The 24,878-nt window shown below is 39.8% G+C and overlaps 1 protein-coding gene across 1 annotated transcript; it reads right to left on the bottom strand.

The window, feature by feature from the left end:
- Positions 1-20,390: 20,390 nt before the first annotated feature.
- On the bottom strand, positions 20,391-23,408 carry LOC148025080 (pentatricopeptide repeat-containing protein At5g27110-like). The gene has a single exon (XM_087693649.1). The coding sequence runs from the start codon at positions 23,406-23,408 to the stop codon at positions 20,391-20,393; it is 3,018 nt and encodes a 1,005-aa protein (XP_087549775.1).
- Positions 23,409-24,878: the final 1,470 nt, after the last annotated feature.

Genomic DNA, 24,878 nt, shown 5'->3' with positions numbered 1-24,878 from the left:
TGTCATGATGTGCAAGACGCATGGGATTCATGGTTGCATTTGGATGGGCTTTCCTATAATAATTCTACTCTTTCTAGGATTAAAGTCTCACTCTTTGAGGCTATATATGCTACAAGGTGTCCCTACCTAGAGTTATTGTCAGTGAGAAGCATCGAAAGGAAGAATTGGAAAGAATGTAGGCCATTCTTCAACAATGTAAGATGAATCTTAGAAAAGCTCAAGATCAACTGAAGGTATATGCTAATGAAAAGAGGTGATACTTAGAGTTCTAGGAGGGAGAGTTAGTTTTATTGAAAGTACCCAAGTCTCGCTATTCTACTTTAAAGGATGAGATGTATTGGGTAGTAAATTATTGATCACACTTACAATTCTAACCCTCTTCTCTACATTGGGCATCATGTTAGAACTCTCATCCAGCACTCCAACAAGCACAAAACCAAGGTATCGAGCAGCAAAGTATATGCCTGGCTGCTCCTCACCATGAAACCTGCAAACGCATCTCTCTTGCCATGAATGCACACACAAAAAAAACTCAAGACATACCCACACTAATCAAGAAACAAGATCAAGTGCTCCTTCTCTTCCTCTACACACAAGATCCATAGTTTTCTGCACAAAGGTAGAGCAAGAAGAAGAATGGACAATGAGATTTTTTGAGAAAGAGGGAAGAGAGAAGTTAAAGAGACACCACAATCTGACATGCTCCAACCTCCTCAACCAATTTTTCCCAAGAACCCCAATTGCACCCTTTTGAACCTTTATTAAATCAAATATTTTTTAGCATACATAAAGACTAAGGTAGGAGCCTTATGTGTTGCATGTATTCTGAGCAAGATTCCTAAGGTTTTAAAATAAAGGAACATATGCAATGGCTTTTATAGCCCCAAGCCAAGCATTTTAAATACACCATAAGTTAGGATAATAAAGTACAAAGAACATGCATATAGCATATAATTTTGGATAGCATAAAAGATTTATCAATATCGATGTCGCATTCTTTTTTGTGTCAAAATTAGAGGCTATCATTCCTCCCACACTTTAATTGGCGAGCTCCCGCAAACCAAAGAACCATGATAAACTTCTATTTTAAGATTTAGAAAAATCTTCCACTCTTTTTTATCTTCCATTCTTTTACACTGTCATGGATCATTTGTCCACTTCTTCAACAACCATTATCTCTTCACATCAATATTTTGTCTTGATTTCAAACACCCCATCAAGGACTATTACGCTGATAAGGATGAATACCACAATACTTCGGTTTTGGGAGACACACTATCTCTGTGAAAAAGAAACATTGAAAATCCACCAATTTGACACCAAAAAGGTGAAAACCCGGAAATGATATTCAAAGTAGCACTCCCGATCATGAAATTTAGCTTTAAGGTACTCCCACCCGTGTGACATAATGCTTTGGCTTTCTTTTCAAAAGGAAAGATAGACTCCTTCTCTTTGATTTTGATAGGACTCAACTCAATTTTTCCTCAATGGAGTTGGTTATGTTGCCAATCTAGGCAACTAGATCCAATCATTTTCCTACATGAAATTCTTGAGCACATAGAAATCATTTGGAAACCCACAATAGATTTACAATAACTCTCTCTATCAATGCTTCCAATCATATACATTGGGTCTCTTCTTCCATCTAGATACACTTCTATTACAATAGCTTTAAAATCTATCTTATTGCTCCTAGCATCTTGGATCTTTGCTTTGGGTAGGAGGGGGATTCTTATTGAGTGGTTTTAGCTTGTCTTCTTGTGCCTTGAGCAGTTCTTTCAAAAAAATTTGTCCATCCTCACTAGGGTTCATATTTGATTGCGAGACGAGCTTATTACCTTTCCTAGATAAGAGACAAGGTTTCCTTCACTAAAGGCATTGTTCCACTTGATGCTCAATAAGCTTAAGTGTATCGAGTATGCTATATAGTCTACTAATCTATATTGGGTTGCATGATCAAAAGATCTTCCAAGTAGCACTTTCTTTCCCATATCTTCTTGATTTGGAAAGACATAGAACATGATGGGCATGCTTTTAGTCTCTAGAGTCAAGAGAAACTTGTGTCTATCAATCTCCATTTGGCCTATTGGCCTTGGCATTTGAGTTTCTAGCTCAATTGTCTTGTGATTAGATAGTTGGATGGGAACATTCTCTCTTGATTATTAACTACAAATGTCTCGTATACATCTACATCTAGTCTGCTATTAGGCATGCTAATAGAGTATCATAGTCTTTTAATAGCTAGACGTGAGCTCTTACTCCACTTGCAATGTTAAGTCCTTTTGTGCTTCTTTGATCTCTAACCTTTGTTAATTTTATATTCATTGCTTGAGTAGTTATATTTGAGCTTTTTCTCCTTAAGTTGTTGATTTAGTATCCTTTTCATTGGTCAATCTTTCTATTGATCTTACACACTCTATGATTTTGCTTGTTCTTGCTTTATGGCTTCAATAATACTTGAAATTTTTGTATCCTGGAATTTATGACAATTGTGGATACTTGGGACTTGCCAAAGTAATGGTACTTATAACCTCAGATTTAGTTGTGCTTGGTTCTTTGGGACACTCAGCTTTCTAAACAAGCGGCGTTGGTCAATAAGGAATCTAGTGTGCTATAATCTCAAGGATTGAGGACTTAGAAGTTGATCCCACAGTAGTTGGTTCACTATTTGGACTCTACTCCTTGATGGAAGCAAGGATTACCTTGCCATTTCATAATCACATACAACAATATCAGCCCTAAGCTTCAATCAAGCCTTTGAGATTTATCTTTCTGAGCTCTTTATGATTTGACAAAATGTTTCAAGTTAGGTCTTGACCTTGTTTTTTGTAATTTTGTCAATGAGTTCTTGATGAGTACTTAATAGTTCTTTTAAAGATGGCTAGACATGATAGACAGAGTACTACCACAATCTTTTTCAAAAAAATATTATTTTTAATGCTTGATATTCTAATTTTCTTGTATGAAAGATATTTTCCACTAATCATTTTCTTAATCCACTATGGTAATGTTTGTATTTGCTTATATGCTCCTTTTTATGGGGGTCATCATATAATAAACCTATATTTTTACATATTATTCATACCTCATATTCCTATTAATGCAACCTAACATGGACTTGATCATGACAAGTACTTTAAGATAAAGCCTCTAGAATTAGTAATGCAATAGAAAAGACATAGTACTACTAGTATCCATACCCAAAAACTAAAAATGAATATGACCCTCTTGGCCTAGAGAGATATAACAAGATGAAGTAAAATAACACTAGAGTGCAAGAGCATAATCCCTTGTCCATCAATAAGTGAATATAAGGGTAGTACTAGACCAAATAAGATATGCCACTTAGACCCTAACCTAAATGAATTACAAATTTGGCCAAGCTCCTTGTATAAACAATCAAGGGCATCCAAAGGCTATGACCCAATGTATCATCAAAATATTGGAAGATGGGTAATTTCCACTTGGCTCATTACCTAAGCTAATAACTACTCCCCAAAAAAGGATATTTGAGCCTATTCACCTCTACAATAACTATGGATTGAATCTTTACATAATAATTTAAAATTTTATGTTCATAGTAGTTACCATGTTTATATCTTTACCCTCATAATTATTTCTTCTCAAGAGCGTAGTAAAAAATGACCTAATAATTGACAAAAGGCAATTGGGCTTTCTAAATCTTCCAATTGATTGCCTACAAGAAAGAAATATTCAACGATTGTGCATGTCAATTGGTCGGTGATCAAAAGCCTAAGACAAGCTCTCATTCACATCCTCCTCTAGATAATCTCTCTCTCTCTCTCTCTCTCTCTCTCTCTCTCTCTCTCTCTCTCTCTCTCTCTCTCTCTCTCTCTCTCTCTCTCTCTCTCTCTCTCTCTCTCTCTCTTAGGTTGTGTGGTAGGAGAGGCCTACTAGTTGGCATGTACCATGAATTTGGTATATGCATGTCTTGAGAGAAACCTCTCCTATCTCTTTTATTAGTATCAATGCATGTGTTGGTATGTATACATACACATGTGTGATAGCACGGATCATCTCATTAGCATGCTTCGTGAAGTTGAAAGATGTATGTCATGAGGACTCATGACACAATATTTTCCTATCACTCACTATGTGTATCTATGTATTCTTCACATGATATATGTGTGTGTGGTAGGGGAAACCTCTGATACCTCTATTTGATGATTTGTACGTTCAACAATACCTTAATATGGGGCCCGTTTCATGACTCTAAATTTAGAATAACAATCGAGTGCCTATATGAATTAGTAATGGGATTTAGACCAAATTCTAACATGGTATCCAATGTAGAGGAGAGGGCTCGAGTCCACCTTAAGAAATCATCTATATAACATGCAATTCAAAGGATATTAAAAAATACCCTTTCTTTACATGCTATAAGGTCTTAAAATGACCACTTTTACTTTACTAAACTTATGGATTTTTTTTCAAATTATAATTTAAAAACCCCTTTTGTGAATATAATCCTATAAATTTTACTAAATATAATACCCTTTCTTTTGAACTCATGTGGTGTCTTACATGTTCAATAAGCTGGACTCCCCAAGGGAAAGGGCTAGAATTGTAAGTGCGATCAACAATTTACTACCCAATATATCTCAAATTTATAAAAAAGGGACCCTTGAGGCCCTATCAAGCTCTCATTCTCATCCTTCTTCCCTAGGTAATCTCTCTCTCTCTCTCTCTCTCTCTCTCTCTCTCTCTCTCTCAATAGTGGTTGTAAGAACTGTGAGCTCATATGAAACATGCCGGATCCTAATTCTTTTAGGGAGGGTAGTTTGGTAGTCGACTAAGGAAAAATCCTAGTCATCACTATCCCTGCTACCTTCGAGTATATGGATCTAGGTGACTAGGCACATCTAGGTCTACTCTCAATGAAGCATGTTGTGCCACTATGTGGACAGAGTGTGAAAAACTCTGGAGTGCATTATCATCTAACTTTCTTATTGATCTAGAGAGTCAATGTGAATTGACTCATTAGTGCTAGTGTCTGTGGCATGGATGGTTCAAAAATACTAGATTTTTTGATAATTTTAGCTTTTTTTTAATATTTTGGATATTATTTATTGTAAATATTCTAAAAATATAGGAAAAGTTCTAGAATAGGGTGGCATGCAAAAAGCAAGTGGCTTTTTCAACTAGTTTGGGACTTTTCATGAATGAGAAAGATGTGCAAAATCATACAGGCCGCGATCGGAGTGGATAGGAAGAAAACAACACTCTAAACTGAGAGAGTAAGGAGTGATCTGGGAGATTCTTGATCAAATATCATGTGTTTTTACCCCCCTTTCAGAGCCAATGGATCCATTAGATTTGGGTTTCAAGAAACAGAGAAGAGGCTGTTATTTTGATGCACGTTTTTTGTCTACAAGGGAGCTCCAAGAGATCTAATGCTTGGAGATTGCTTCTGAGTAGTTCAAGACAAGGAATTTCAGGTTCGATGAATACATAGTGATTTGATTCATTATGCTCTATCTTTATCATGTTTGCCTCTTCTTTATTCTTTTACTTCTCTTTCATCTCCTATCCTCCACTTCCTTCTATCTCTCATCCCCGGTGGATATGACCTTTCGATAAAATCCCTCCGACATTAGTGAACTCAACATGAAACGTTGTCAAAAGGAAAGACAATATGGGAGAACCTTCAAGCACAATTTCCAATTATGTTTTGTAGTAGTTACTATAGAATATGAACATACTTATGCAGGTACAACAACAACAACAGGTGATGCAGGCCTCTACTCAAACATAAATTGTTGTGATAAATGCTCTGCAAGCATTTGAGCGTGAGATGAAGTCATTCAATGGAAGGAATGTATCTTCATATGTACATACCTATGCTCAAAAGATGGAATTCTTTGGAGTGGCTCAACTTGCATGGAGTCGATATTTTGTATGGATTACTGTACATGAATTAAAAGCATGAATTACTGAATTGTACATGCAAGATGCTAACTAGGTAGCTTTTAAAAAGACACTTAGGGAAGAATTTTACCTCAAAGACACCAGTTTGATTACGCGCAAGACTTTTTAGAAGTGGGTTTTACAACCCAATAAGGGCCTTGTGGCTACAGAATTATTAAGAGAATTTTAAAGTCAATTTGAGCAGTTAGATTTTGCAAAACAACAAGCTCTTGCAAGTCAAAAATTTGAATTGTTTCTACAAGCAGCAGATCCTAAGCTTCAAGAGAAGCTTGATGATTTGCTAGAGGATAGAAGAAGTAGTTACATGTCAGGAAAGTTGTTACTACACTTGTGAAAAAGCATAGAAGAAGAAAAAGATTGCATGTCTCTAGCTTTCTCACTATTACATGCAAAACAATTGATGTATCCAATAAGCCAGCCACTTTTGTGGCTAAACATATAGGTGTACCTACTATTCCCACACTGTTAGGGAAGATGTATTAGATGAATTGGTCAAAGGCATGCATGATCTTTAGTTGAAGGTCACAAAATTGAATGAGAAAGGACAAGAAAGGGGATGCCCCCCTAAACTAGGAAAAAGATGTATATGGGTGATAGTTTACAGCATGAAAGGAAGAATTGTGGTGGTTATCAGGATGCCTTAGTATGATAGCTCATCTTTTGGAAAGATGGCAAGATCCATGCACAAGAAATGGGATTGCCTCTTGCTTTGAATTCTCAAAAAGGAGGTATGCAAAAGTTGTTGAAAGACTTGGCTATTCGAAATGCTTATGCGGATGTACATGTTTCTACTTTTGGTCTACAGTTCGATAGAATACATGGCCAATTGATAGTTGGTCCAAATGCTGCAATATGGACATATGTTTTACATGCAGCTAAAAAGAGAAAAGTTATTGATAGTGAAATGTCTCATGTAGGGCAAGACGTTCATCACATAACTGGTTGGGAATCATCGGTAGATGCATATTCAGTAAAAGGGCAAAACACGGATGTACTTGTGGAAGAGAAACAAAAGAGAGATGAAGATAATGCATGGATATCTAAGAAAGTGATAAGAAGAAGTGTGGATTTGTCTAAAGCTACAAATCAACCACCTCCCAAGCATGTTATGGAAGAGATTGGGTAGGAGAAAAAACAAGATAGCAAGCAAGAGAGAAAACAACTGGGATATAAGCTGATGTCTGATATTGAGACAACCATGGATACCTTGGAAGATCCTATAATGAAAGAGTCAGCCATTCCATCTATACATTTTCTTAATGTATCTGAAGATATTTATGAAGATCATGTTTTACTTGATGCATGGACTCAAACAGAGATTAGTGACTTGTTGGATGCACATGATTTGCAAGATGATAAAGTTATCGTTTATGAGACAATTCATGAGCTCAAGGATATGCCTTTAGAGGATGTTAGATATGATGCTTCATAGTTGGAAATTGTTTCAGATGCTTTATCAAAGGCATTGATAGGCAATTCTAAGATGCTTTAAGATATGGATTGCTTAACTATTTTTGGTAATGCTCAGTATGTGTTGGATGCAAGTGAGTATGGGTTTATGTTTGATGAGGTACACAATTGTTTGTATAAGCAGATTTCTATGTAGTGAACTTTGAAAGAGCAAGCATGTTGCTATGTATTTGTTGATGGGCTCATTGATAGCATGTATATGGAGATTCAACAACGTCTAGTGTATGATGTGCACCCAAGGCATTATGACTGTAGAGGGGGTACTAGGTATGGCTCAAGAGTTATGCATATGCTAAGTATTTTGATCTATGATCCAAGGGAATGCTTTATTATATGCATGATAAGTGGCAAGTTGACGTTATGGGTGTTTGATCTGGGTGGTGCATTGGTGGCACATATCGGAGGATGTGCAGATTTAGAGGGGTGGATTAAACTCCAACTCCCTTTTCTTGCAGCAATACTATTTATTCTCATCATCATCGACTTATAGATGATTTTTGACATCGAGAAGTGCTTAAAAATATCCAAAAAATCCAAATTTCATGGGAAAAATAGACTTCATCGAAGGCGGCAGCTGCAATCAGTACGATTTTAAGTGGTAGAGCCCCAAAAGTGCTTTAAAGACCCATGAGCAATGGTTGGGAAATTTTCATAACTTTTTCGACTGCCAGATTGGATCCGAAGAGATGCCAAGTAGTGGGGGACTTTGATATGGTCGAGCTGAAATTTTTAGCCCTCGAATCCGATGTCAAACGTAGAAATGGGGGTGCCCGGGGTCCAAGGGCCAAAGGAAGTAAGTGTGCAAAGGACTTTAGGGGTCAACGGGGGTGACCCTTGGAGTCTCCCACCCCCCAATTTTCATGCGAAAGGGGGGGGGGGAGGAGGGGCTATTTTTTCGTGGAAAAAAAAGGGAAAAAAGAGAGCACCATGGATGCAGGCGACAAATGATGAAGAGGAGAGGAGAGGGCAAATGACACTTCAATGTAACCCCATAGATTGATTACAGCAACAAGATGCGTGATTCCTTCTCTCCCTATCACTACTCTTGCCTTCGAAATTGGCTGCATGGACAGGGAGATACAAATTCAGTCTTTCTCTCTCCTCCCTCTCTCTCCCCTTAAGGAGCAATTCCTACCCATGAAGAAGAATTAAGACCGATTGAAGGATGCTTGCCCAACATGAACCAAATTTCTCCAAGATCAAGAGGAGCCTGAGAGGAGATGTTCAACATTGAAGATTTGTTGTTGGTCCATACATTGGCAACCCGAAAAAAGTAATTACAAAACCCGCAAGACGCAAATAAGTGGTATGCCTCATTTTTACAAAGGAATTTTGCTTCTTTTTTATGTTTGATGGTTGAAATGAAATTCATATGGAACAAAAATTTGTTTGGATATTTTTTTCATTATGATTGAGGGTTGCGCATAAAAAAATTGCAGACCTGTAATGATAAATAGTCGTAATAATGAAATTATGGCCCGAAAAGCATCTTTTTAGTGTAAAAATGAAGGTTTTATTGGTTTCGGGTGGGAAAAGAGATGCACATGGGATAAAATTCTGAGACGAAATATCTTTCAGCTTTCATGATTAGTCACTAATCATAAATCAAAAAATAATCTGCATTATAAAAATATAGAAAATTATGATTCGTGGTTGTGATTGTATAACAAAGCTAAGGTATGAATTTTGGCTTCAGTTTGGCTTTGTTTATGTATCATAGTTCATGTTTTTTCCGTTTTATATGAAAAATACAAACAAAATAATACCCTACACCTATGCAACTCATCATAACCTAAATGTTAAAGGGAAAGGGTGAGATTAGGAGATTAAGAGGGTTGAGAGGGTTTGAATTTTTGAAACATTTAATTGTGCATTCCATTTAGAATTGCGATAATTCAATTGAAGGAGCTAGTAGCATGAGAAATCATTACTAGTCTCCATATATCGGAGCATACATTTAGTGAAAATCATGAAATGGCTACTTTGTCCACATCACAAAATGAGGTGTAGGAGAGTCACAGTGTGGAGCCACGACAATCAGCTGAGGGGAGCTTCTTGATGTTTGTGTGACGAGGCACTATGCCTACATATTATGGGATCTCCCTCTAAGAAGAAGGAAATGTAAATATTTGACTACATATCAGCCTACGAATGCATAATTAAGTCTATCTAGTGTTCATCAGTGTATTACAAACGCTCTTGGCCCACGAGGCTATGTGGTGGGGTTGTCTATTGTGTGTGTAAGGTCTGGCTAGTGCCATAGCCAGTGTTGGCCCATTTTAGGTCCCATCAATGGTGTGTTTGCCGGGAGCTGCCAACAAGTGGTGGTTCTAAATCTAGGGTTTCTAGGGACCAAATAGTTGGTTTATGTCCTCTAACAAGAACTTTCAAGCCGAAATACAAAAACCAAAACGTGCTGAGAGAGCTAGACGGTGGTTCGAGATTGTAAGGCATTATCCCCTCAAAGAAGCAGCCCACTACGCATAACCGGCAGTGGTTCTAATAACCTAAGTGTCATAAGTAGCTCTTTGAGTGCAAGTGGAAGTCTTAGCACTTCCCCTCTTCCACTCAATTAAACCACTTCAAGTGGGGGTGTAGTTTTACCTATGCAAACTCCTATTGTCAATCCGGTTGTAGCCATGGCACAACCCATCGCAATTCCAACAGGTACACCGGATTTACCGGCATTAGAAGCACATTTTCCCATCTTCCATGGGTTAGCAGAAGAAGATGGAGAACTCCATATTAAGGAGTTTTAAACGCTCATGTTCAACTATCGAATCCAAGACAAAGGATACCTAATGATATTTTTCAATATTACATTAAAAGGAAGGACAGCAGTATGGTATTACAGTCTAGAGGCCATAACCATAACTAGCACTGACCAATTCTTCATGGCCTTCCGTAGAGAGTTTGCTCCTGAGAAAGGCAGACAGTATTGGTTGTGTATCTTGAATGTAATACGCCAAGAGCCAAATGAGAATGTCCATGCCTATGCCACAAAGCTAAAGCAAGTTCTTCGCAAACTGAATACTTATATCCCCATTCCACCGGTTGCACAGTTGCAATATTTTCTACATGGATTAGATTTCAATATTCAAGTGCAACTCAATAGTGTCGCTTTGGCCGACATTGACACTGCTATTACCCAAGTAGAAGAAGTGGAGTCGCGCTTGTAAGTGGCTTATGTGGCAAGGATAAATTGGAATGGTAATAATTTGGCATTGACCAACGGGAGTCAAGGGGATCCCATGTCAAATGTGAATGGCAGAGGGAGTATCATGCCAAATTTGCCTATATTACCAGCTCCTCCGAGTAGCATGACTATACATATGGCTAGTCAGACGGGCCCACTAAATGGTGGAGGCCAAATAATGAATCCTAATGTTATCCTAGTAGGTCTGCGGCCAATTACTAATCAAGTGATTAGGTTGATGGGATGACAGACAGATGATCGCGAGTCGAGTGCCTCTAATATCCTTGGCGAAGTTAAGGACATGATGAAGCACTACACCAATATGATTTTTGAATAATATAAACAAATAGCTATGGATGTCAATTTTCTTAAGAAGCATCAGAATTTGATGGGGAGTCGACGCCCTGAAGAGGGTGCCCCCTCAAGATTCAGCTATAAGTGGTGTGGTGGCCAACATTTCCCTAGGAATTTTCCAAATGTCAAATGAGATATTTGTGAAAATTCTAGCCACTTAGTTACTACCTATTGGAGTAAGATTAGTTCTCTCCAACAAGGGAGTAAACTACCTGGTCCAGTTAACCATCGCGTACAAGGGAATAATCTTGAGCAAGATGAGGGACCAAGACAAACACTGCAACGAGGAAAGGCTATTGTAGAGGAGTTGCCTCATGGCAGTGGAGTCAGCCTTATTGAGGCTATATGTGTCAATGATGCCGAAACTTCTAATCTACAAGCCGTAACAGGAGGTCAAAAGATTCAAGAGGGTAACAAAGGAACTATAAGGCCTGCCAAGGAAAACCCTAAGCAAGAGGCTAGGGGAAAGCAAGTTCTGAATCCTAATATGGAAGGTGGACCTTTAAGGCCTATTGATAGTAAAGTTGATCCCGAGAAGAATAAGGGATTTCCGAGAAAGAAGGCAAAAGTTTTAAAAAAGGCACTAAAGCCAACCCAAAGACCAAATGAGAGAATGGTTTGGTGCGAGAAGAGAACGTTGGCTAACTACCACGACTTTAGTCTAGCAAGTTCTCTTTGTGAAGTTAAACCAAACGTGAACCTCTTGCAATTGATTAAACTTTCTCCAGGAGTACGCAAGGAATTCAAGAAAACCCTGCATATTGAGTATATTGTAGAAACTTTGGGCATAGCTAGAGTGGAAGAAGATTGGTTCGATCATGCTGAAAAGCATTGCCCTAGGGTTCCAACATATGTGGATGGAATATTAGTAGAGCATGCTATCATGGACACTAGATCCTCCGTCAATATCATGAGTTCAGACTTGATGGAGAGGCTAGATCTCGAGATTCAAAAAGACAACTCCACACTTCTTAGGATGGCGGATGAGAGTCTAAGACAACTAGAAGATTGCATCACTAAAGTCCACATTATAGTTATAAGCGTGGAATGCTATCTGGACTTTAGGGTGATAAGGTTTGCAAGATGTCCTAGCTATCGAGTTTTGCTAGGTAGGCCATGGATCTTACGAATAGACTACCAAGTCGATATACCCGCTAGTCGAGTGATTCTAGGTAGAGATGCCAATCGCATAATAGTGGATGCTTACCCTGAGTCTCCTCAAAGTGAGAGAGCTCATTTATCCTCTACCGAACTAGAAACAGTAGAAGATCCATCTGACAATGAGACGTCATCGAGTGATGGATCTAAAGAAGGGTCCATCTGACAATGAGCCGATAGAGCCTCAAGATCGAATAAGGGATGCAGATGTAATTTAGTTGGACCTTGGTACGCCTAATGATTCGCGGAAAATTAAATTAGGTTCTGTGCTCAGTTCCAAAGAGAGAGAACTATGTGTCCCTGATTCAGGAGTTCCGTGACATCTTTGCTTAGAGCTATGACGAACGTAGGGGCATTCCCTCGAGTCTAGCTGTGCATACTATTCCTATAAATGAAGAAACCCACCCTGTATGTCAGAAAGTAAGGCATATGCCTTTTGAACTAAGGAACGAATTGTTTGAGGAGCTGCAGAAGTTGTGAAAAGCGAGTTTGATCTTTCTTGTTCAGCATACTGAATGGTGTTCACCAGTTGTGATTAAAAAGAAGATGAAAAACAATCAAATCCGACTTTGTGTAGATTTTAGAGAGCTAAATAAGCAAACGGTCAAGGACTATTACCCATTGCCCTTTATTAACCAAATTTTGGATCAATTAGCGGGTAGGGAAGTATATTCGTTCATGGATTGCTTTGCGGGGTACAATCAAATGGCAATTGCTGAGCAAGACAAGCTTAAAATGACATTTATTACTGTCTTTAGTACCTTGTGTACCATGTGATGGCATTTGGTTTATGTAATGCACTTGGTTCATGGCAAAGAATAGTCGACAAGACCTTTGGTGACATCTCCCTAGAGGAGTTGAAAGTATTCATTGATGACTTGGGACAGCCACCACAAGAGAAAGACAATTGACTATTTTGCAAAAGTGTTTTGAGCATTGCAGACAATTTTGCATAGCTCTCAAACCACGAAAGTGCGCCTTTGGAGTGCCTTATGGGCTACTGTTAGGCCATGTGGTCAGTTCAGTAGGGATTGCGACTGGACCCTGAAAAGATCAAGGTCATAGTTGCCCTGAGTCTGCCGTATACTCCAAAGGAAGTACATAGCTTTATGTCATCGATAGGGTATTATCAGAGGTTTATCAATGCCTTGGCAAAAAGAGCGTTGCCACTTACGAACCTATTATCCTTCAATTGTTAGTTTACATAAAGTGATGCTTGCAAAGTATCTTTTGATGATGTGAAGCCAGAGCTTGCTAAAGCATCTGTTTTAAAAGCACCTAAAAGAGTCGAAATGTTCTATATATTTTCAATAGCCACTATGCATAGTATCAACTGTTGTTTATTCCAATTTTTGGAGGAAAAGTGGTATCATCCGATAGCTTTTGCTAGTCTGAAGTTGGGCATATCGAAAATTAACTATACCTATATAGAGAAGTTGTACCTTGCGATGGTATTTGCGACCAAAAAGTTCAAGCACTACATTCTCTATGAGAAGGTGGTTTTCTATACGAAGGCGGAAGGGCTTTGATTATTGCTGAATAAGTTACAGCCGTCGGATCATTTAGCAAAGTGGTTAATCACTTTGCAGGAGTTTGATTGCAAGATCAAGAGTAAGCCATCGAGGCTACAAGGCATTGTAGAATGTCTTGTGGATTTCAAAGAGCCCAAAGAGGTCGTGGCTGAAGGAAGTGACATGGAAACATTGTTTAAGATTGATATGGCGTCTATTTCCTCCTGGAATGCTACTATAACGCACTATTTATCTACGGAAGAGACTATAGCTACTTTATCCAAATCAGAGAAGAGGAAAATTAAACAGCAGGCATTGAATTTTTCCTTGATCGTAAGAACACTATATCGACAGGATGTCGCTGATATCTATCGCCGATGTGTGATGCCTGACAAGGTTCCATTTATCTTGGAGGAGTGCCATGACTCTACTTATGAAGGGCACTTTGCTGGGCAATTGAGGGCACAAAAGGCTTTAAGAGCTGAATATTGATGGCCATTCATCTTCCAAGATTCATTTGAGTAAGTTAAGAGATGTGATATATGTCAAAGACATGACAGTAGAGAGAATAGGAAGCGACCACGTACACCTATTATGGCTATCCTTCCATTTGAGAAGTGGGGCATCGACTCTGGGATCCTATTACCCCGTCTTCTACTACTCAGAAGAGATATATTATAGTAGCCACTAATTACTTGACAAAGTGGTTAGAAGCATGGGTGACGAGGCAGGACAATGCAAAAGAGACTGCTAGTTTCCTACTTGAGCAGATTATTTACCGTTTTTGTCCGCCAAAAGAAATAGTATTGGACCGTAGAACTCACTTTTTGAATAAGGTGATTAAAAGCTTGACTGAAACTTGGAAAATTAAGCATAATAAGACAATTCCCTATAATCTGCAAAGCAAATGGAAAAGTCGAAAGTAGCAATAAGCAACTTGTGGGTATCCTATCCAAGATAGTCTTCGAAAAGAAACGAGACTAGGATACAAAATTATATGTGGCGGTTTGGGCGTATAAAACAACGTTTAAACGAGCCATTGGCTACACCCCATTTAAATTATTTTATGGAGAGGAGTGTGTCTTGTCCTTGGAAATTGAGTTGCCAACCATAAGATTCACAATCAATCATTCTTTGGGTAATAAAGATGCCCTATTCGAGCGGTTTACGACTATAGCCCACTTGGATGAGCTCAAATTGCACAGTTTGTTGCACTACGAAGTGGCTAAGAGTTGGATGAAGCGGTTGCATGATCTAAAAGCGAAGAAATATACATTTAAGAAAGGGCAGTTAGTTCTATATTACGATGCGCGAGGGAGCTATTTCCAAGGAAGTTGGAACCTAGATAGAATGGCCCTTACAAGATAGTTAGGATAGGTAAAAATAAGTCCACGGCTTTATTAGCTGATATATATGGAGTGGAATTTAAAAATAAGGTTAATCTTAATAAGATTAAACCTTATTATTTTTTAGTATACTAACGCGCTAAATGCATTGCAGGTCCATGCTGGGTTGATTTGAGACCTACAAGAGATCTTAAATTGGTTGATGGGGCGGTTAATCCCTTATTTGGAGCACCCATATCTAGAGCAAAGATATCATCAGGGGAAGCTTATCTAGTGGAGCAAAGGGTACAACGTGATTGAGCAAGAAGATGGTACCTTTGTGTGGGAGATTAAAGTTTTTTGCCATCACTATTTACAAATTCTAACAAGCATCCCTATTGAGTTTAATGAAGAAGGTGGGATGGAGCCGTCAGTTCACCCTCTAAATATGTTGAATTTTAATTATCATCATTATGAATAGGGGGAGTTCTTGATGGTTGGCTGTGTAAACCCATTGTGGACGTAACATTATACTTTGATGGAGTGTCCAGGGGCCCTATTAAAAAAGAGTGTTGGAGTAGTTATCTGAAATCCCCAATGCAGAGTTACAATGAAACTAGCTATTTATCTCAGGGTAGGATTCACTAACAACATGGCAAAGCATAAGGCTTTGATTATGGGACTAAATATTGCCAAGAAATGTGGTATTCGAGGGTTGTTAGTAAAAGGGGATTCCCAGCTGATCGTAAATCAATTAAATGGGATATACACGGTTCGGAATCCTATTATTCGTATATATCATCGAACTGCTATAACTCTACTTGATGAATTCGAGAGCGTCTCTCTTCAGCTGATTCCACATTATTGGAATCAGTTTGCGGATTCATTAGCTAATTTTGCTTATGAGGAGGAGCTCTTCTTCAATTGTGGTCCTAGTCCGGATGCTTTCATTGATAATGAGACAGGACCTGATCGCTTGTGGGAAGTTTTATCAAACCACACGTTATATGGTAGGTGATGGTTGATATGGGTAATGCGAAAAGTAGCCGAGACCCATCTACCACTACTATCTTGGACCCATAGGTTGGTCAGACGACATGTTATGCGTACGCCTCTTGCTATATATAGAGGAGGGATGGGTCACAACTTGATACATTTAGTCTAGGACATAAAGCCCTAATTTTTTCCTTGGAATAGAGCGTATTTTCATATATTTGTCTTCCTCCAAGGAGGGATCTATATGAGCTGGCATGTCTGATTTCTTTAGGCCAAGAGGGCCAGTTGCTTTCAGGTTTTAATATCTGATTTCATTAGGCCAAGAGGGCCAGTTAGTCTACAATAGAATGTGTTATTTCTGTAGACTAAGAGGGCCCTATGTCTATTTGGTGCAGGTATGTTTAATAGTTTGTTGTTTTAGTGATTGCATTATATAGGTTGACGAAGTCGCTAGAGGGAACCTTTGCTGCAAAGAAGCTTCTTGTGGCCATTCCAGGTGGTTTCGTCCCCTTTCCGAGTCTTTTTTCACTTAAGCAAATAATGATACATGTGTATGTAAGGGTGCTTTCTTTCTGTTTGTTGGGGACCGTCACTTAAGGCATGAAGTCCCAGGTTTAGATTTTGTATGTTTGGGGAGAGGTCTAAGTAGTTATTGCCTCCTGTACTGGCATTATCAAGCACTGAAATACCTGTTTTAGATGGGAGTTCTAGTGACCTTGTTCTAGTGACTTACTAGGCGGTTGTTCTAGGAGGTCCTATTAGTGTGGGGCAGTTAGAGAAGCCTACTAAAAATAACCAAAAGGAAAAAACCCTGAATATCTAAAGGAAAATATATGAATATACGAAGGTGTGTAAAAAGGGGTTTTAACCCCTATAAAAATAGAGAACCAAGAAAAATCTTTGAGCAGTTGTTCTATAGTCCTCTTTTTTTTGTTTACTTTTCTAGCCTACCTAGGTCCCTAGTAGCAAGCTCTACACACATGAATTCGATTTAAATTTTTGCATTATTTTTCTCGATATTGATCACAAATGACATCATTACTATGCTTATAAATAAATTACAATCACCAAAAACATTAATACGATGCTTACTTCGAACAAATAAATATGCAAATTATTTACAAGGTAGAGGAATTGCACAAAAACTATATTTATATACACATAAGTAGGTTACAACGGTCTTTCATTGACATAAATATCGGCATCTATATAAAATCCATTTTATTTTCAATTGCTTGATTTTTTCAAGGGCTTAGTTTCGGTGCTTCTTGGACTTGGGTAACAGACAGGTTATAACACTAAGCTTCATGGCCTTCTTGATTGCCTCTATGGCCCTTCCAATATCAACAACTTGTAGTACCCTCCCATGTAGACATATGCCGAATATGTGCTTTACTAGCTCCTTCATAAGAATGATCTTGTGTGCATTTGAGGTGATGGTGCAAGCACAAAGTGCCTTGGACAAGGCCTCAAAATTGTGACTAAGTCAATGCACCCAGGGTGAATGAGGCACACATGATAGCGATGTTGCAAGTTGAGGTCCCAACCTATGTAATGCTTGATGGACATATCTTTTCGAAAGCATCTTAGCCCTTCTATTGACTTGCAAATCCATCAACATTGGACACAACTATAAAGAGTGGGAACTAGGGGCTAGCATGAAGAAAACATCTTGTCACATCGATAGGATATATGAGGTGTAAAGAAACACATTTAGACATCAAATTATGAATAATCAAGTCTCTTTTCCTTCCTTCCTAGCTTTCATGGCTTCCTCTCTCTTTCTCTCTCTTCTTGTCTTTCTGTCTCTTTCTCTAGTATTTATCTCTCCTCTCTAGTTTTTATGAATAATCAAGTCTCTTTACCTTCCTTTCCAACTTTCATGGTTTTCTCTCATTCTTTCTCTGTTCTTGTCTTTTTGTCTCTTTCTCTAGTATTTATCTCTCCTCTGTAGCTTTTCGTCTCTTCTTTTCTTCCTCTCTAGTCCCCTTCATTACAATTGATATCAGAGCCTCAATCTTTGGTTCCTACTATCGTAATATTGAACGCATTCAAGAAGGCTACATTAGCCTTCTAGAAGTTAACCTACAACTAAAATAATATAGTGGTAAGATTAGTTTGGTGTTGGTTAGGTAATCCTGAACCTCCACAATGATCACGAAGTTGCACATCATTCCCAAACCAAAATTTGAAGCTCAAATCTCTCTCTGCTGACACACAACTCACAGCTATACACTTGAGACATATTTCTCTCTCTCAACATGAGAAATGACGGGCAAAGACTCCGTCAGTCACTCTCTTTCCCTCAGAGTAGTGGTGGTAGTAGCCAGAAGGCTCTCTCTCTCTCTCTGTGCATGCCGGGCAATGTTGAGGCAGGCGAAGGGCGGCGGCAACCACCAAAACGGGCAAGCAGATGGACAAAGTGTGGAGAAAAGTGGTAAGAGTCTGTGTGTGTATGTGTGCACGTGCGCGCGCAACACCATGCCCAGCAAGCAAGCGATGGCTCTTAGTGGGGTGGAGCGAATAGCAATAAAAGGGTGGCTCCCAACGAGGCAGAGGGCAGTACAGTAGGTGCGACGGGCCGAGGCAGTAGGATAGCAAAGGACGAATGGGGGGTAAGAAGAACAAAAGACACAAGGGAGGGGGAGAGAGAGAGAGAGAGAGAGAGAGAGAGAGAGAAATAGAAGAGGAGAAAAACACAGGGGAGAAAAGAGAGAGGAAGGGGGGAGAGAGAAGATGATGAGAGAAATAAAAAGGGGAGAGAGAGAGAGAGAGAGAGAAGAAAGAGAAATAAAAGGGAAGGAGGGAGAGAAAGAAGAAAAGAAAAAAACGGGGGGCGGGGGGGAGGGAGAGAGAGAGGAGCAAATAAAGAGGAGAGAGCAAAAAAGACACAAGGGGGGAAGAAAGAGAGGGAGGGGGAGGGCGAAATTGTTGTGTTAGGGAATCAAAGTTGTCGTGCGATATTCACAACGACGCTTCGCGACAGTGAAGCAACATAGCATTCCATGCACAGGAAGCGCACAAGGAACACCAGTAATTTTTTGTTGAAATCTATTAGGTACGCTATGGATACATAGTACATTGTGTCAATAAAAGGCCTTCTGTCGCATGAACAGCAATTCAAAAGCTTGGCTTATGCTCTTGTGCCTGAAAAACGATGCACAAACTTGGATGATAAGGCCATGAATTGGATTTCTGTGGGGTATAGCAACAGAACCAAAGTATATATGCATTATAATTTTGTTGCAAAGAAAGCAATTGTCAGTAGGGATGTGATCTGTGTTCAAAATGCTATTCATCCCTCTCTCTCATGCAAAAGGAAACAAAATATCAACTCAAGATCCATTGAACAAACGATTGTTTAAATGCTCAGCTTTTTTTCTTGTGCCTGAAAAACAATGTGCAAAGATGATGAAGCCGTGAATTGCATTTTTGTAGGATGCAACAATGAATGTAAAGGTTACAAGAATATAAAATGCAATTTGAAGAAAGCGGTTGTTAGTAGGGATGGGTCTTTGTTGAAAAAGCTGTTCAGGCCTTTCTCTCATACAAAAGCAAGAAATATGAACTCACAATATATTTGAGACGCTCTTTCCTTTGTTGGGTACTGGACAGCTTGATGGAAAGTATTTGCACGCTCCAATGATGGTTGAATGCCACCTGTATGGTCTCATGGGCAGCCATGGATGTTGCCCAGCAATCTGCTATGTTTGAATGGGTAATTGTGAGCATAGCACTCATAGGTTGGCTTTACTTTGTCAGCCTTGTACACAAGATTTCCAAGTGCATGCTAGATTTTTGGCCCAAAGTAGAGTTAGGCATTCAAGCTGATTCTTCTGTATTCGATCAGAAGTGTGTCCAAGTCATCTTCTCTTTCGCCTTTAAAGCATGTATACATGGCCTTTACCATCAGTACATTTCACAAGGCATGTTACAGCAACTTGGCTGTGATTGTATTTCTTCATTCACAAGCATAATTTTTTGCATCTCCAAGCCTCACTTTACAGTCCCTTTCGAATGTTCCTATGTATATTTTCACCCTCTTTTCATTGGCATAATTTCAAGCCACAAAGGACCATGACAGAAGCCATAGAGATCTCTTAAATATGTAGATGGGAAAAATTTTCAAAGCTTCACTACTCACCACTTTTTGCAACAAGAGCGGTCTGATTATTTATCCAACAAGCCCCATCTGCATTACATGGTTCACCAGTTGAAAGATACAGAACTTCCCTGTCTGAGATTAGCTTGCTCCTTATAGAGTGAGCTTGAAGCATTCTAAGAACCAGAATAAGGCTTTTCAAACAAAATTTATGATCACCAAATGTGGATGTAAGAATCCTTGAAGTAATCATATGTTTTACCAAACAAAAGGTAGGGCATTGATTGAAACCTGATCTATGTTTCTCGTAGGTTTTCATCAAGCATATATCACATAGCAATATCTAAATCTGGTATGTAGCCCTCATCCTGTAAGTGTGAATTAAAGGACTCTGACATTCTGAATACGTGATCACTGTGTTTGATTCCCACAATGAACTCTTGCAAGTTTTTATTGACCTCAATGAATGCACTACCAGGCCTTTTCTTTGCTCCAAAAAATTTTCGCATCTCCTCTACTTTTTTTGCATCAGACCACCTGGCAGCATTGGTATAAATGTCAGTCATGCATATGTATGCAGCAGAATCTTCTTCATTTATCTCCACAAGCTGCTGAAAGCATCTCTGACCCAGTTCCATTTCCCCATACACTTTACACGCACTCAACAAAGCCCTCAGGATCACACTTGATGGGGAACACTGCATGGATCTAATGAATCTTACTGCCTCGGAGACATATCCTGACCGAGCAAAAAGATCAATCATACAAGCATAGTGCTCAGGTGCTGGTTCAATGTGATATTGTTCTCTCATCAATGTAAAATAATCATGTGCCTTGTGGAGTAGGTTTGCCTGGCTACATGCAGCAAACAGACACAAAAATGTGACAGAGTCTGGTTCCACACCCTGCTGTTGCATCTCTTCGAAACAATGTACAGCCATATTACTCTTGCAATTTTCACCATATGCCTTTATCATGGCTGTCCATGACACTACGTCCCGAGTGGTCAATTTCTCAAAGACTTCAAGCCCTTCTTCAGCAGAGGCACAACTTCCATACATGTCTATCAACATGTTGCCCACAACAAGGTCTCTTTCTAGACCTGACTTCTTGATTTCAGCATGTATTTCACGGCCTGTCTCCAAGGCTCCTAGAATTGCACAAGCTTTTAAGCAGTAAACATATGTGGTGGTCTCTGCAGAGAAACATTCCAGCTGCATCTGATTGAAAATGTTCAACGTTTCTTCATGAAACCCATGTTCAGTGTATCCCGTGATGAGCACAGTCCACAAGGATGCATTTCGGTCAGGTAGACTGTTGAACACTAGCTGTGCTTCTGCAAGTGAGCCACATTTTCCATACATATGCACCAATTCTCTTCCTAGATATATATCATTTTCCAACCCTCTACTAATTATTTCAGCATTTATTTCTCTGCCTAGTTCTAAGGCTCCTACAGCACTGCAGGATTTTAAACAGACAGCTAGCATGATGGCATCTGTAAGTAGACCTTCCACTTGAATCTCCTTAAAACACTTGAACACATCCTCATCCAGACCATGGTTGCCAAATCCTGAAACCAATGCAGTCCATGAAACGGCATTTTTAACTGGTAGGTTATTAAGTATGCAGCGTGCTTCTGCAAGCAAACTGCATTTGCTATACATATCCACTAGCACACTGCCTAGACACAGCTCACGTTCCAATCCACTTTTTACTATTCTAGCATGTAACTTCTGACCTGTTTCTGAATCTTTTAGAGTGCCACACACTTTCAAGCTGCAAAGAAAGGTCACAGAATTAGGAGGTATACCTTCTAATTGCATCTGTTCAAAGCAATATCCTGCTTCTTTACCAAGCCCATGTTCAGCGTACCCTGACATCAATGCATTCCATGAGAACACATCTCGAAGTAACAGCTGATCAAACACTTCTGATGCCTCTGCAGGTGAGCCACATTTCCAATACATGTCAATTAACGAGCTGGCCACTGAAGAATCGCTTTCTAAACCTGATTTCTTAATGTCAGAATGTATATCACGGCCTAATTCTAAAGCTCCCATTGTGCCACAAGCTTTCAAGAACAGAACATATGTGGCCGGACTTATACACACACCTTCCAGTTCCATTTGCCCAAGACAGTTTAGCACATCCTCACCTAGATCACATTCAGAGTATCCACGAATCAATGCAGCCCAAGATGCATCATTACGAGCTGGCATTTCAGTAAGCACTTGGTGCGCTTCTGCAAGCAGGCCACACTTGCCATACATATCCACCAATGTGTTGCTCAGAGGGAGCTCCCTTTCTAATCCCCTTTCAGTTATTTCTGTGTGCAATTCCAAACCTTCTTCTAAAGCCCCTGTTGCAATACAAGCTTTCAAGCAGAGAACAAAAGTTACATCATCTGCAGACACACCTTCCATTTGCATCTGTTGGAAAAAACCAAACACTTTCTCATCAAGTCCATGCTCAGCATATCCTGCAATCAGTGCACTCCAGGAGACTGCATTTCTAACTGGCTGTCCACTGAAAACTTTCTCTGCTTCACAGAATGAACTGCACTTTCCATACATACCTACAAGCGCACTGCCAACATATAGTTCAGTTTCCCAACCCCTTTTAACTATTTCCACATGTATTTCTTGGCCTCTTTCTAACTCTCTTGAGGTGCAACAGGCTTTCAAGCAGGGCACAAATGTGACAGCATTTGGAGACACACCTTCTCTCTCCATCAGTGTGAAGCAGTTCAGGGCACTTTCAGCGAGACCATTCTTAGCGTACCCTGCAGTCAGTGCAGTCCATGAGACTGCATTACGAGCTGGCAGCAAGTTAAACACTTGGCATGCTTCTAGGAGCAACCCACATTTGCCATACATGTCCACTAGTGAGCTACCCACATGAATTTCCTGCTCTAGTCCCATTTTGGTAGCTTCAGTATGTATTCCATGGCCTCTCTCTGCATCTTTCAACATAGCACTGGCATTGATCAGGGAGACATATGTGTAGGAGGTTGGCTGCAGACAATCCTCTTGCATCTTGTGGTAGAGATGGAAGGCATGTTGGGGATTCCCAGAGTCAAGGTACCCAGAGACGAGGGAAGACCAGGAATGCTCAGTGCGGCATGTGAGCCTGTCAAAAACGTGCTGGGCATCGGACAAGTGCCCACATTCAACCAGCATGGGGACCAGGAAGTTACCAAGGACAGGGTGTGATTCAAGTTGCTGCTGGTGCATGAGAGCACGCATGTGCTTGGCACGATGTGTATCCCGCATGCCATGCTGTCTGCAGCGCTGTAAGATGTCGATAAAACTGCCTTCAATGGCTGGAGGCAGCTCCACCTGCATTACCGGCCTAGCCGGTGGCAGCAGAAACACCTAGCAGGGGCACTTAAGAGAGGTTCAACATGGTAAGCTTCTGCTCGGGAGGCGGTAGGTACCGCACACCTAGCTAGGTGCACTTGGGGGCACAGGGACTGCTGGCCCCCATCCGGGCACCAGCAACCGCCTTCCCCCAACCACACCTAGCTAGGTATGCGACCCCTCCCTCACAGAAGCTTGTGATGTTGTCACGATTCACAATGTGGGAATTATAGGGGTAATCCGTCTAAAACTTCTTGTGATGAGCACAGTCAGGGTACCTCTGAAGAACACCTTCCACACCTGTCGCAACATCAAAGGCAGAGGTGTCCTCGATTCTTTCATGTTGAGGTAATGGCATATCTGGGTTCTGATGTGGTTCGCTTTTGCACTTCCCTCCATATGATGATATCTGTGTTCTGATGTTGGAATATCGATGATACTCGACAACATATCTCTACGTTCTGATGTTGAGCTACGCATACTTGATATTACATGTCTGCATTCTGACGTTCTTTCATATACGCTGAATCCATTTTCATATTGAGCACGAGAGTGAGATTCTTTCGTATGATGTCTGTGATCAGACAGCTCTGGGTATCGCATAATATCAGTAATGATATTCTGATAATGATCGCTTGGGGGGAATTCCAAGTGCGTTTGGATTTATTCATAATACGCATAATTTGAGGTACTGTAATATTTCACATGCAAATGACATTTTCCCTGTAAACTAATAATGTGGGCCTTGTATTAAATAGTAGGATGAATTCACACAGAGAAACCCAAGTTCTACATAGACTTAGCTGACTTCCTAGTAGCTACCTTAAAGACATAGACCCTACTCTTTTTAAGACAGTGAACTACCTACTTTTGTAGGGGAGAAAAGCAACCAACATGAAGCCTAATATTGAGCCTTTGGTCATCTAAGGCATTCCCCACATACCATGCAACCAACATTATGACACCTCTAACAAGGCTGCACAACTTGGCTCTCTCTCCATTGCGCTTACCATGATCTCCCAATAGGACTAATCTCATGTTAATAGTGTCATCAAACCTTGCTTTCTCGAACCAAATTTGACCACAACCATCTGACACCCAAAAAAGTGCGGAAGAAACCTTTCTCTTCTTCCACAAAATCAACATAGGGGGGAAATGTTCATGACTTTAGCAAGCTTGCCTAAAGTAGGGAGATATCATGTGATTACTCAGTGTGATTACTCACCACAACACGATATTGATTCTTTGTAGTGGCATAGCTGTTTGTACCCTATTGAGTCTATGCTTCCATGTCTTCAATTTGGCATGAAGAAACTTATCCTTCCGAGCTTCCATAGTTTGGAGGTGGATATTACATATTGGCAACTAAAAATCCTTCCAAGACTTGCTAGCTAACAAAACCTACCTTCAGGCATCGACCTAAACCTGATGGAATTTGAGTTGGACCTACAATGG

Source organism: Lygodium microphyllum, chromosome 15 (genome assembly GCF_053477565.2).
Source record: "Lygodium microphyllum isolate KBCC chromosome 15, Lygodium_microphyllum_v1.1.10, whole genome shotgun sequence".
NCBI lineage: Eukaryota > Viridiplantae > Streptophyta > Polypodiopsida > Schizaeales > Lygodiaceae > Lygodium > Lygodium microphyllum.
This window is presented reverse-complemented; position numbering and strand designations above follow the sequence as displayed.